The 14651-nt window shown below is 33.9% G+C and overlaps 2 protein-coding genes across 2 annotated transcripts in view; one reads left to right on the forward strand and one right to left on the reverse strand.

The window, feature by feature from the left end:
* The window catches only part of Mcm7 (minichromosome maintenance 7), a 224013-nt gene that overhangs the window by 104260 nt on the left and 105102 nt on the right, over window positions 1-14651 (forward strand). The window lies entirely within an intron of this gene.
* LOC136841014 (piggyBac transposable element-derived protein 3-like) lies at window positions 10361-12548 on the reverse strand. Its single transcript, XM_067108053.1, has 2 exons — window positions 12416-12548; window positions 10361-12111 (listed from the first exon to the last, which is right to left on the reverse strand). The coding sequence occupies exon 2, from the start codon at window positions 11995-11997 to the stop codon at window positions 10393-10395; it is 1605 nt and encodes a 534-aa protein (XP_066964154.1). The 5' UTR covers window positions 11998-12111; window positions 12416-12548; the 3' UTR covers window positions 10361-10392.

Below are 14651 nucleotides of genomic sequence, written 5' to 3' on the forward strand. Positions count from 1 at the left end.
AACAATTGTAAGGCGTACAACAACTCAGCAGTATCTATCTGTTCATTATGCTCTGATCACAAAGACGAACAAACAACTAGCAGATTTTCTGTTATGTCTCACACATGAATTTCTATATAATCAGTTCACCACTCCCCCCTCAAAGTTCTGCGTCTCGCAGGACTCGCAACACAATTTTTTTTTTCCTTTATTCATTTAGTTTCTATGCTATTTGTGCACTGCCTTACCTCCCAACATATGTTACCAATAATTCATGCAGAAACAAAACTAAAATTCAGCAAGCCAGGGTCAAATTGCATGGTTACAATTGGAAATTTACAGTTTTATGAATTCCATGCATCACACTGCTATGATTTGATTTGTTTATGTATGTATTTTTTTATGTAATGAAAAAAAAAAAAATATATAGGATCAATGGAATAATAATTTTTAGCTCCACACATTAACACACACAACTTTCTTAAAATTTGGATTGAAATAACCTGCATTTCAAATAATCAAAACAAGGGGAAAAAACCCAGATTACTGTCAGTCAAGACAAAATAATTTTGTAAAAATCACAGAAACTGAATAAAAAGAATAAATGATATCAAATAGACATGAATAAAATCAACTACAAAAAATGAAATAAAAGATCATGGAATGCAAGTACATAGACACATTTATGATGTTTTCTTTTCACAACAGCACATGACACCAGTATTTGTAACCTTCGTATGTATGCACATTGGGTACACTATTAATGATCCTCAGATATGCTTGCATATCATTTTCACTCTCCTCTCCAAGATAGCCAGGCAGTCCTGGGAAAGGGGGTACTGGCTTTGCTTATTCAGGTGCCACATCAAGACATATTCTTTGACAGGATGCATGTGTGATAGGTGGTACTCGCCTTGGACACCAGTTTTAATATGTTGGATAACCAGGGTGTCGTTTTTAATTTCTTTCACACGATACAGTCCTAAGTAGGCGGACTTGAGTTTATTTTTCTCAGTTGCAGCCTTTTCAGATAGATTCTGTCCCCTATTTGTATCTTAGATGGTTGCGTGCAGAATCGCTGATCATATTTCCTCACACTTTTCATTGGCCTCAACAAAAGCATCTTTGTCTGAAACACTTTGGCCCAGGTTACAGAACATCACTCGGTATTGTTCGACACTATATGAGTGGCGCAGTGTAATAAGTGCCAAGCTTTTTAAAAATGATAAAAACGCATTTAAAGTTTGCCAACTATGAAAACGCTTATAAAAGAAAAACCAGCCAAACGATTTCTATGAATCATACCTCATTTTAAAGGAAATTTATTTGCCTATTACATATGCAAAAATCATTATAGTATGTTTTGTCATTTAGCGTACAAAAAGTGAGGTAATGTAAGATTGTAAAGTGTTAATGAACACAATGAAAATGTTTTCATACGGCAATTAAAGCATGTTTTTGTGAAAACAACCTAAAATATTTATCTAATAATGCTTAGTCTGAAAAATTTCCATGAAAATATTATAAAACAAAAACAATTACCGTTGCCAAAAACAGACTACATTACAGAATTAATAACAGAGTAATAACTACAGCAACAATGTTAAACCAGGTATAAATTATTCAATAATAGTAATGCTGTATAATCATTAAAGATAGAGTAATAAGAAAAAACTATTAATAATAAGAGAAAAAAATTAAGCGCCTGACTTTGTCAAAAATTTTATAAACGGGAAAAATACTCTGCTTATTACTAATGAATAAACAGCTGTATTGAATAATTTTTATTATTGTTATAATAATCATAGTAATGATAATAAGAATAATAATAATAATGTTAGCAATAATAATAGTAATAATAATAACAATAATGATAATAATAATAATCATAATAATGATGACAACAATCAAGATAAACATTTTCATTATGATTGTCATTGTTCATTAATATTATTAGTATCATTAGTATTATCATTATAAAGTATGGCTGTACTTACCAGTCTCTGACTAAAATCCGCTCCCAAAGTTCTCAGGTTAAAGGCTATGGTTTTTATTATTAGTTGTTTCATTCTTTCAAAGGAGTTCACATCTCCGTCAGGAAGGTCATCATCATCATTTGGCACTTGCTTGACTGTCGACCACAGATCTGAGATATGCCTGGGCAACCAAAGGAGCTATGTATGGGATTAGGTCTCTCAAATCCTTGGTCTTCTTTGGTGCAAGAGGAATAGGGCTATGATACTTGCGAGTTAAGGGAACAGCACTAATTTGGCTCTCCCTTTCATGAGCCGAACACGATGCTCATCAGCTGTGTCATTTACATTGTAACTGACTTTAAGTGCAAATCCTCTGCAAAGCTGGCATCATAGACAATAACTCTGGCACTCTGCAATGATGCTGTCTTAGACTTACGGTTTTTGTTATGTGCGACTGAAGAGCTTCCAGTTCAAAAATGTCTTTCTGTTGCACATCAACGACGTCAAAGCCCTTTTTGATAGCACCCTTGATAAGCTCAATGTAATCAGGCTTGCCAGGTATAGTAGTCTCCTTTTCAGTCTTCTCTCTATGTTACCAAAATGCCTATCACAGGGCATGTATGAATGACCTGGCACTAAAAAAGTGTTCAATCCTGACAATTTTTTCATGTGCAGAAGTTCCTAGAATTACATTTATATTTTATTTTGACCTCCACAATTGTCAGAAAAGAGTATCAATTTAGTGTGGTTCTCCTTATGATGATGGTCAATGTTGATTAAGGCAGCTCATAATTTCACTAGACCCTCGTTTGGCAGTGACTTCATCCCAAATGTACATAGACGACCTGCTGCGTCTGTAGATTATGAATGCAAAAGTTATAGGTCCACAACTTTTCGTTTATAATATACATTAGTGCTGAGCTTAGAGTAGGAAGAGTTTGCTGTAAGTCGAAGCAAAAAGAGCCATGATGTCCTCATTGTCATCATTAAAATCATCAAGCAGCTTCCGACCTGTTTCAGCAAGGTCAACATGTGCTTTAAGGTCACGATCAATGGCCTCCACAACCTCTGGTGGCGCACCTAGCTGCTTAAATTAGTGATTCTAGAATTCAGTTTATCACAAATGTTGCATCAACAACAGGAGCTGCAAATGCAATGTTATACTTTTCTAAACACTGTAGAATAGTAATTAAACGACACTTTTTCAACATTTGGATGGTCACTGTTCATAAATGCACAATACAAGTCGTATAATTTCACTGTCGAAAGATTCGAATCCAGATACAGACGTTTAGAAGTCGACGAGAATAATGAGAGGACATTGCTGGCAACATCTGGATATGCTTGCGCACAAGCTCGAATTTTTGAAGCCGTGGGTTTTCGACCCCTCGTTGGTCAGGCACTGTAGTTTTCCCCATTGTTACTTTGCTTAAAGCAACACTAGCCCTTTTTGCCAATGCCAAAATTGACAAAAACCCTGCCTTAAATCAGTAGAACCATACATTACAGTGTACACAACGGTACATGAACGTTTGGTTTAGTCTGGTTTCCTACGACGTTTCACTGGCATAGGCGCCATGAGTTTCTGTAAATATGCCGTTTGGCCATCGTAATGTCCCAAAACTCTTTAAATAGAGCCTCTATCACTGGCATTGTAACTTTATCGGGAATCACGACATGGGGGCCAATTTTACGTTCTTCTATTTGCTTTTAGCCACATCACTGTAATACGCTTTTCCTTCATTACGCATTTTCTTACAATGGATTGTTTCCAATTTTCTGGCCCCGTTTACGCTTTTCGCCACAACCACTACCACCCTCACGTGGAGCATCATTAAGCTCATCTAGTACTTCACAATCACTATCAGCATTGCTGATATGCACATCACTACGCTCACTGATATCTTGGCTATCTGCCATGATGAAAAAATACTGTCAATCACTGTTATTACACACGTTTTTATCAAAAACAAACACACAGATGGGAAGGCGGAGAAAAAACAATGTGATGCTCCCAGCCGTGCGGATAAATCAGAATCCGTGTGAGCGGGTTAAAGAGAGGTTTTGATTGGTCTAGCACGCCGTGAGTTAAAGAACACTTACATCCACCCACGCCTTTCCACCCACGCACCTCCACTGGTTGCCGCTTGCCTCCTTTTTTATGACGAGTCTTATGATGTAGCAGTGAGAACTCGCTAAGGCGAAATTTCCCTTTGTTTTGCATGGATTTTCGAACCTTTTGCCAGTAACATAAGGGGACAAAAGTGTGTACAGGATGGTGCTGTACTTTAGCTGCTCGCTCACAATAAAAAAACCAGTTCGGGCGCCGCCACCTTGTTACGCCATTTTCATATAGTGTTAAGTTCTAGGGTCCATGATCAGTTAGTATGCAACCATCAGAAATGAAAAAAAATATAATTATCATATATAAATATTGGAATATATGGCCGCAAAAAAAATTTTTTCATATAATTGTATACAAATTCTGTGAGTAACAGCTAAAGCTAACTCTAAATTGCAATGATTTTGGTATATAACAATTTGTAAAACGATCAAAGAAACACAGAGAAAATATTATCACAAAATGATGCATGAATTAATTTATGTCGAAATATTGTGCTAGAGACTTCCCGTTTGTTGCAAAATGAAGGTAAATGATTGAATATTACTAGAATGTAGAGTTTTAGCTTACAATTGCAGTTTTCTACCATTTCGGTCGAGCCAAAGTTGACCGAAGGTTGAAATTTTGGCACTTATGATTTATATGAAAATATTTCAAAGTGATAAAAGCTACAATCATGAGTTATTTTTTATTGTATTTTACATGAAATTGCACACATTTTCATATATAAGAATTTATGTAACGGCTAATAGAAAACGGTGCAAAAACTACGACAAAGTGACTAAAGAATTTCTGAGATTTTCAGCAGTTAGCTGATGCTTTCTTTTGGTAGAAGAAAGAAATTCATCCATGCGCAGCTGGATCACGCTTGTAAACAAAACAACAGCGTGATCTGTGAACTCAGCAGAGTAAAAATTCACCATAAATCAAAATATTGTGCTAGAGACTTCTCGTTTGTTGCAAAATGAAGGTAAATGATTGAATATTACTAGAATGTAAGAGTTTTAGCTTACAATTGCATTTTTTCGAGTCAAAGTTGACTGAAGGTTGAAAATTTGGCACTTATCGTGATTTATATGAAAATATGTCAAAACTCATAAAAGCTACAACCATGAGTTATTTTTTGTAGTATTCTACATGAATTTGTGCACATTTTCATATATAAAAGTTTATGTAATGGCTAATAGAAAACGGTGCAAAAATTGCAACAAAGTGACTAAAGAATTTCTAAGATTGTCAGCAGTTAGGGCGGACGTAAGGAGAAAATTTTTTCAAAAATTCACCATAAATCAAAATATTGTGCTAGAGACTTCTCGTTTGTTGCAAAATGAAGGTAAATGATTGATTATTACTAGAATGTAAGAGTTTTAGCTTACAATTGCATTTTTCGACCATTTCGGTCAAGTCAAAGTTGACTGAAGGTTGAAATGTTGGCACTTATCCTGATTTATATGAATATATGTCAAAACTGATAAAAGCTACAACCATGAGTTATTTTTTGTTGTATTCTACATGAAATTGCGCACATTTTCATATATAAGAATTTATGTAACGACTAATAGAAAACGGTGCAAAAACTACGACAAAGTGACTAAAGAATTTTTGGGATTTTCAGCAGAGTTAGCTGATGCTTTCTTTTGGTAGAAGAAAGAAATTCACGCATGCGCAGCTGGATCACGCTTGTAAACAAAACAACAGCGTGATCTGTGAACTCGGCAGAGTTAGCGACGCGAGCGTGAGGAAAAGTTTTTTCAAAAATTCACCATAAATCAAAATATTGTGCTAGAGACTTCTCGTTTGTTGCAAAATGAAGGTAAATGATTGAATATTACTAGATTGTAAGAGTTTTAGCTTACAATTGCATTTTTCGACTATTTCGGTCGAGTCAAAGTTGACTGAAGGTTGAAAATTTGGCACTTATCGTGATTTATATGAAAATATGTCAAAACTGATAAAAGCTACAACCATGAGTTATTTTTTGTAGTATTCTACATGAAATTGTGCACATTTTTGTATATAAAAGTTTATGTAATGGCTAATAGAAAACGGTGCAAAAATTGCAACAAAGTGACTAAAGAATTTCTGAGATTTTCAGCAGAGTTAGGGCGGACGTAAGGAGAAAATTTTTTAAAAAATTCACCATAAATCGAAATATTGTGCTAGAGACTTCTCGTTTGTTGCAAAATGAAGGTAAATGATTGATTATTACTAGAATGTAAGAGTTTTAGCTTACAATTGCATTTTTCGACCATTTTAGTCAAGTCAAAGTTGACTGAAGGTTGAAATTTTGGCACATCGTGATTTATATATGAATATATGTCAAAACTGATAAAAGCTACAACCATGAGTTATTTTTTGTTGTATTCTACATGAAATTGTGCACATTTTTGTATATAAGAATTTATGTAACAGCTAATAGAAAACTGTGCAAAAATTCTGACAAAGTAACTAAAGAATTTCTGAGATTTTCAGCAGAGTTAGAGCGAGCGGACATAAGGAAAAAGTTTTTTTCAAAAATTCACTATAAATCGAAATATTGTGCTAGATACTTCTCGTTTGTTGTGAAATGAAGGTAAATGCTTGAATATTACTAGACTGTAAGAGTTTTAGCTTACAATTGCACTTTTTGACCATTTCGCTCGAGTCAAATTTGACCGAAGGTTGAAATTTTGGCACTTATCGTGATTTATATGAAAATATGTCAAAATTGATAAAAGCTACAACCATGAGTTATTTATTGTTGTATTCTACATGAAATTGCACACATTTTCATATATAAAACCTAAGTAACGGCTAATAGAAAACTGTGAAAAAATTACGACAAAGTGACTAAAAAATTTCTGAGATTTTCAGCAGAGTTAGCTGATGCTTTCTTTTGGGAGAAGAAATAAATTCACGCATGCACAGCTGGGTCATGCTTGTAAACAAAACAGCAGCGTGATCCTTGAACTCCCAGCATCCCTCAATGCGCGATTTAAAATTTTTCGCAAACAAGGCCTATAAGTATTTTTCCGCGAATATTTAAAAAACCTTTTTGTTGTCAACGTATTTTACGTCCACTCGGTACCCGGCAGACAATTTTTGTCGACGTAAAATACGTCTAGTCAGTGTTAAAGGGTTAACTAAGGCCATGAATGCTGAACTGCGATATACAGTAAACCCCCCGTATTCGTAGGTGATGCACACTGCACCCCATTGCAAATAGCTAAAATCCGCAAATACTTAAAACCCCGCTAAAAACACTTAGAGTTGTCTATTTTGATAGTTTAAACACAAGAAAAACCCTCCAAAAATGCCTATACCTGAGAATTTTAATAGTTTGATCACAAAAAGTGCATTTAGTCATGAAAATTATATGAAAATACAGTAATTAGTAAATATTTCTCAGTGAAAAATACCACGGATAGGGCAAATTTTCGGCGAATAATGGGTAGATATGTTCCATAGAGAAATCCGCGAATACATGAGTCCGCGAATCGTGAAAACTCTAATATGGGGGGTTTACTGTAGTGGGGTCCCTGTGTGTGTGTGTGTGTATGTATATATATATATATATATATATATATATATATATATATATATATATATATATATATATATATACATATATATATATATATTGTGTGTGTGTATATTATATAATATATATATATATATATATATATATATTTCTGCCAGCAAAGCAATAATAATGTTTGTTAGTTATAGAAATAATAATGAATTCTTAGACAAGAGACAAGGTTGGTAAGCCTGATTGAGTGTATGAGGGTTCACATTTGACCTAATGAACTTTTGCTTCTAGGCCTATTTGATTAGTTAAAAGCTAACTCAGATATGATATGTATTATCATTGGTATCTACCATAACTGATAGGCATAGAAAGCCTAACCTAGTGTATCTACTGAAAATACATCTCGCACATTGTATACAGTGAAATCATGTTTTTGGACAAAATGTTAAATATATATATGCAATTATTAGCATTTTGTCCAAAAACATGATTTCATCATATACATCGTTTATATATAGTGCAAGATGTCTTTTCAGTAGATTACACTAGGGTAGGCTTTCTATGCTTATCAGTTATGGTAGACACCAGTGATAATATATATCATATCTGAGTTAGCTTTTAACTAATCAAATAGGTCTAGAAGCAAAAGTTCTTTAGGTCAAATGCAAATCTCCATACAGTAAATCAGACTTACCAACCTTGTCTCTTGTCTAAGAGTTCATTACTGTTTCTATAATCAACAACCCTTATTACTGTTTGTAAGACACTGGCATAAATAACAAGTACTGACATAAACAATCAACTCAAGAAACAGCTGTTTGCCAATGCCAGGTACCATATCTAACACATTTATTAAGGGTTGTGTTACAGCATAAATAAAAATAAAATCTTTATTCATCCTTCATGCAATGGAGAGGAAAGTTTTAAGAAATTATGCCCCTAAATTACGGTTGTAGCTGTGGTATTAGAAACAAATAATGTGCAGGCCACAGAATGTTTTGGAAGAGGCAAAAGCAACATCCAATACTGGAGAAGTCACACCTTTACTTCATTTGATGTACTGCGTTTGTAAATAAGCTACATTTTTAAACTCAGCTTTGACAATTTACATAAAAAACAAGAGCAGGCTCTTTCATTTTTAAGATCAGTACCACAAAGGATTATTTAAAGCCAAGGGGCAAGATCACCAACAGAGCAAAAACACAGAAAAACACTCAAAGAGGATAACGAAAAATGTTATGCAATCTTAATTATTTATTACAAAAAAATATTAATAACTTGAATGAAACCTCACAAAAAGAGCTGAATAAGGGTGTACAAATAAAACCTTCACCTAAAATAAACTTTCACATGATAGATCGAGAGACAGTAAATGGGAGGAGGAAGGAAAACAACCTATTCCTAGGAAAGCCCTGAAAACTTGAGTAGGAGAAAATGAAAGGGGGAAGCGCCTTAATCCTAAATTTTACAAAATAAACCTTAATATTATGCACATAATAATAAACCACCTAAAAATAAACTGTCGATGTTGATATTAATTAACACACGCCCAGGGTGAAAGCATGATGAATTTATATAAGTGGCAGAACCACACACACATGGCTGTCCAAAAAAACGGTCCTGAAGTCACGAGGAGTCTGCAGTGCACCTATAAAGAGGCTTAAACTCCAACGTAGTGAAGGTGGTAGCATTTCTGGAGATTTTCCTAAGACCTAAACCTTTTGAATGACATTGATTATTTATAAGCTTTGTTTTACTTTTGATAATAGCACTGTGTATATGTGAAATGAGCTGACAAGACTTTGTTTACATAGGGGGTTAGTTAGGGTTGCTTTTTATCATCTGGGATTTTCTATGGTCCGGCAGTGGCCTGGTCCCAAGGGTGCTGCTTTTAATGAGGCCAGACTGTACTCATCAAGAGTCAACTGAAAATATGCAGTGAACATGACAAAACAAGAAATCAAAAATTATAAATGACAAGGAAGATGGGAAGGTATGTGTGCATACTGCACATAGGTGGGTTTCTTTGCATGTTATCCAATGTTTTTACCTCATTTGCAATGTACATGATTATTTTATTACAAGTTAATAGCCATTAATATAATAATTTAAAACTTTTAAGTGTAAAAATATAAAACAACATTTTTGTCGACAGAGATTATGAAATGAACAGTAACAATGGACATGCTATAAAACAGCATTATGAGATGAACTGAAAAATAATGTCCACAGTGACAAAATATTCTCTTGTGTACTATTCTGTGAGAAATAATAATCATACTACATTCAACTAATAACAAAAAAAAAAAAAAAAGAGCTAAATGGTCAAGTCATCGATGAATGCCATTTGTAGATGTAAACACAATTCATGCAATTAAAGCTTCCATGACGTTAACCCGTTATAGCCCAAATTTTTTTTTTTAAGTTTTATATGATAAAAATGTTCTTTTTACATCAATATGTGATTCTAAATGTATTTTAAAATTTCTATTGCAGTATTTTACAAAATATATGTATTATAATGTTGGTCCTATTTTTAGAACCATGGGCACCTGCACGACCAATATTCAAGAAAATGTCATTTTTGGAGGAGGGTATTCACTTCTAAGGATAATGAAAAAGTGGCTGAATTTTAACTGTTTCTTTATCCAAAAGAATTACAGAGCTATTACAAAATTGTAAAGGGAAAAATGCATTGTTTTATTGATGAAATGCAACACAATATCACTTTGTATGCCACTTTTTAAAACACTCTCAATATGAAGGCCAACATCACATTTCACACATTGCTTTGAAACTTTTTCTTACATAGTGCACATTTTCTTTGTTTTCCTCCTCTGTCCGATCCAGAATATGTCCATCTGTAGAAAATCTGATGTGTGTAATACTTTAGAAGAAATTACTTTGGGGCGTCCACAGTGTTTTGGATCAGAATCTGAGGATAGCTGCAGATAAGCTCTTGTCACTGACCTCCTAAAATCAAGTAAATCCATAGTATTTCCATTTACAAGACAGTATATTATCCATGAATTAACCATCACAGTATCAAGAAAACTTGTAAATAAACTAAAATACCATTTCTTGGATCTGATGGAAATACGATACTTTTGGATAAGCCAATCTAAATGGTCAACTCCTCCCATGTATTTGTTATACTGGGATATGAGAAATGGCTGCAAAACAAAAATTTCCTTACCAATCTTGCTTGACCATCTTTTTGCATTTCCGATAGGATTGACAGATTGGTGGTTACTTCCAATAGTAAAAATGCTGTTATCATGCCATTTCAGGAAAAAAAGTTCTTCATTTCTTTCAAATCTGTAGTCATAGGATCCGCGATCTTTCTTTTTTAGAGATTTATCAGCCTCAAGGGGACATTTAGATGTTCTGTTTGAACAAACTGTTCCTGTGATTCTGATTTTTAGGGATTTCATCTGTGCAAAAAGGCCATAGCTTGAGAAAAAATTATCAACATAAATTTCATGATCTTCTGGGTCCTCAAGGTGACTGACCATAGATAGTACCACTTTTGACCCGAGGCTGTCACTTTTCATAGCAACGGTAGTAGAATTCTTTTGTTTTCCTTGATATAGATCCATTTGATAACAATATCCACTAGTTCCACAACATAGCATCCATTGCCTGAACCCAAATCGTATAGGCTTTCCTCTTATAAATTGCTTCAATGAGCTTCTTCCATAATATCGTACAATTTGTTCATCAATAGACAGTTCCTTAGAAAATATTCCAAACTGCTTGAACTTCTGATTCAAAGCATCAGCTAGAGGCCTAATTTTAAAACCTTTATCATCTTTGCAATTATCTGCATTTTCATTGTCTACAAAATGTAGATACCTTTTGATACTTAGAAATCTGTTTCTTGGCATTGTTTTACGAATAATTTGAGTATCCAGATCTTCATCCAAACTCCAGTAATTTCGTTCACTAGGTAGTTTGTGGTACCCTGAGAAAAATAGGATACCAAAAAAATTCCTCAAACAGTTTGTTGACAAACTAAAATCATGTACATTTTTTTGTGAGGAATATGTAACAGATTCTTTACATATTTCATTTAGTAACTCATCATCAAGGAAGAGCTCAAAAATATCAACTGGGGTTTTTCCAAGTAATTCATCTTTCATTGACTTCCTTCTTTCATCAGCTCCATGAGTAATTGGTGAAACAAATTTAGAAAAATTGGACTCCACTTTTCCCCAAGATACATCAGGACTCTTCTTTCTTTTGCATTGAGGTTGGGTTGGCTCTTCATTATCATACCGATGAAGTTCAACAGATCCTGGCACATCTTGCAAGATGAAGCTTTCATCTCTTTCTTCATCATCTAAAATTTCATCATCAAAATCATCTTCATCAGTTAGTTCATTTACTGGTGGTGGGATTTCAACCATATCAATGAAGTTTCCATCATCATTAGACTCATGTTCTTCTGCATAATTTATTGCATCACAAACTGAATACTGTAGAGGGATTTTACTGGATGACTGAAGGACATGGTGGAATATCTGGAAATGGAAAAAAAATTAAAGAGGGAATATAAAGTATAATTCAAAGAACATGCATAATTCTCTATACATATATATTTCATGATAAACAAGCTCCCCTAACCAAGTAAGTTTTCTCTTATTCAGTTATCATAGAAAACAAAAAATGTAGTCCATGTGACCAAGGTCCTTTTTTAAGTACCAGACTTTGGAGCATGCTATTGCTGAATATAAATGCCTTCAGAAGATATATCTTATTTCATGGAGAACTTAGAACATTTATCTACCACATATGTAAATATAATTTTAATAGAATGACACATACCTAAAAAATGATGATTAGAAGATTGCTGAAATTGAGTCCATCCTTCACTTGAAGTTATTATCACTATACTGAAAATGGGGAAAACAGTGTTGCCAACATCCAACAACAAGTAGTAGTAGTAGTTAAAAGACACTTTAATCTTTGTAATCAAATCAAGAAATTGCAGAAAAATACAGAAGTGTGTTAAATAATGCTCATTATGTTTGTGGGACCATGGGCGCTAATGGGTTAAGAGATGAAATGAAAAATCATTAATTATGATTACATAGAAAATAATCAATTACTTTCAAGTAGTATTCTTCAAATGATTTTGCTTTGTACTTTTAGTCACTGAGAAATGCTGTAGATACCCAAGATGTAAATGCAAGGTAAGGTTTTCAAACAGTTTCCGTGATGAGGCAAATTGATAAATCAGTGACTGTAATAAAACAGATCAGTTATAACTATCAAATACAGTAGGATCCCTGTTTTCACCACACTCGACCTACATCATTTTGTGGTTACATCTCACAATCTCCGATAAATGCTTCAAAAAATTCTTGTTCTATTGTTTGGACATTCAAATTTTGCATGTGGAACGGACGAATAACGTCATCTTGCAGCGAAATATGGGGAAGACTGCGTCTGTCACTCGCTCGCCATACAGTGGGTTCCCTCCAGATTGCGGATCAGCAGTCACAGGTTTTTCTGTGGAACTTGTCTCCAAATATATTGCTAAAAATTCACTCATTAACGAATTTTTTCGCGGAGTAGTATTCACTAATTACTGTATTTTCATTTTATTTTCATGACTAAATATATTTTTTATGATAAAATGATTTTCTAATTTTCAAATAATATTATTGTAAACACAGCCAAATATCATTCAAAGTAAAATCCCTCAGTATTGATCTATTATCAACATAATATGTACTGTATAAAAAAAAAAAAATGTTCAACCCCCTCTCTCTCTCTCTCTCTCTCTCTCTCTCTCTCTCTCTCTCTCTCTCTCTCTCTCTCTCTCTCTCTCTCTCTCTCTCTCTCTCTCTCTCTCCATGATGACACGCTATTGGTTGAAGGAGTTTGAAGTAGCCATTCACAAAGCTTGTAGCTCGATTCTTTTTATGTACTGTCAGTAGGTATACAAGTTGTATTATTGTTTTTCTCTTACTGAGATAGGAGAGAGAATTTTTATGCTTGTGTAACGTATCTTTTTTTTTTTTGTGTGATAGATAATTGATTTACTAATTTTCAGATATTAATATTATTGCAAAAACAGCAAAATATCAATCAGATGTTAAAGGAAAATCCCTCGGTAGCATCTATCATCGTAATATGTACTGTATAAAAAAAAAGATGTTCACCCCTTCTCTCTCTTTCACCATGATGACATTTTATTGGTTTAAGGAGTTGGAAGTAGTGACACTTTGGTATGTACTGTCACTGGTGTGTGAGTTGTATTTCTCTCTCTTACTAATAAGAGAGAATTTTTATGCATATGTAACATACGTTTATTTGTTTTGTATAATAAATAAATGATTCACTAATTTTTAAATAATATTAATGTAAACACAGCAAAATATCAATTCATTAAGGAAAATATAATAAATTAAGTAAGATTTTAGCTTAATATTTTATTTTCCCTGATCTTTTTCTGTCTCCGACTTTAGGGGGAGGGGTGAAGGCCTGTCAATCATCTTGACATATTGATTGTGAATGGGGAGCACCTGGGCAAAATTCTCTCTCTCTCTCTCTCTCTTTATGCCAAGGGATACATAAAATGTAAGGGATGGATGGATGGATAGATAGAAAGGGAGAGTGGTTGATAGATATACATTTTTTAACTCGGTTCAGCTCTCTCTCTCTCTCTCTCTCTCTCTCTCTCTCTCTCTCTCTCTCTCTCTCTCTCTCTCTCTCTCTCTCTCTCTCTCTCTTTACCAAAAGAATTCTAGTAGAATGTGAGATGGATGGATAGATAGATAGTGGAAGAGATAGCAGCAACCAATCACACAGCAAGATATCAGCTTTGCTAGTTGCTGATTGGCTTGTAACTCTGATGCTTCATGAGGGAGTGTTCCCTCTGTTTTTGTAGTTGATTTTAGTTTAAAGTTTACTGATACTGTATATTCTTATAACCTAGTTTTGTGAATTAACCTTTATTTATCTTTGTGTATGTACTGTCACTAGTGCATTAAATATTTTTGATGTGTAGTCTCTCTTTTAGGTAACTTCACACATAGCTGGGAACGATATATTT

The sequence above is a fragment of the Macrobrachium rosenbergii genome, chromosome 8 (assembly GCF_040412425.1).
Source record: "Macrobrachium rosenbergii isolate ZJJX-2024 chromosome 8, ASM4041242v1, whole genome shotgun sequence".
Taxonomy (NCBI): Eukaryota; Metazoa; Arthropoda; class Malacostraca; order Decapoda; family Palaemonidae; genus Macrobrachium; species Macrobrachium rosenbergii.

Bases quoted from the DNA above. Each gene is read 5' to 3' on its own strand.
- LOC136841014 (XM_067108053.1), bottom strand. From the start codon at position 11,997: ATGGTTGAAATCCCACCACCAGTAAATGAACTAACTGATGAAGATGAT.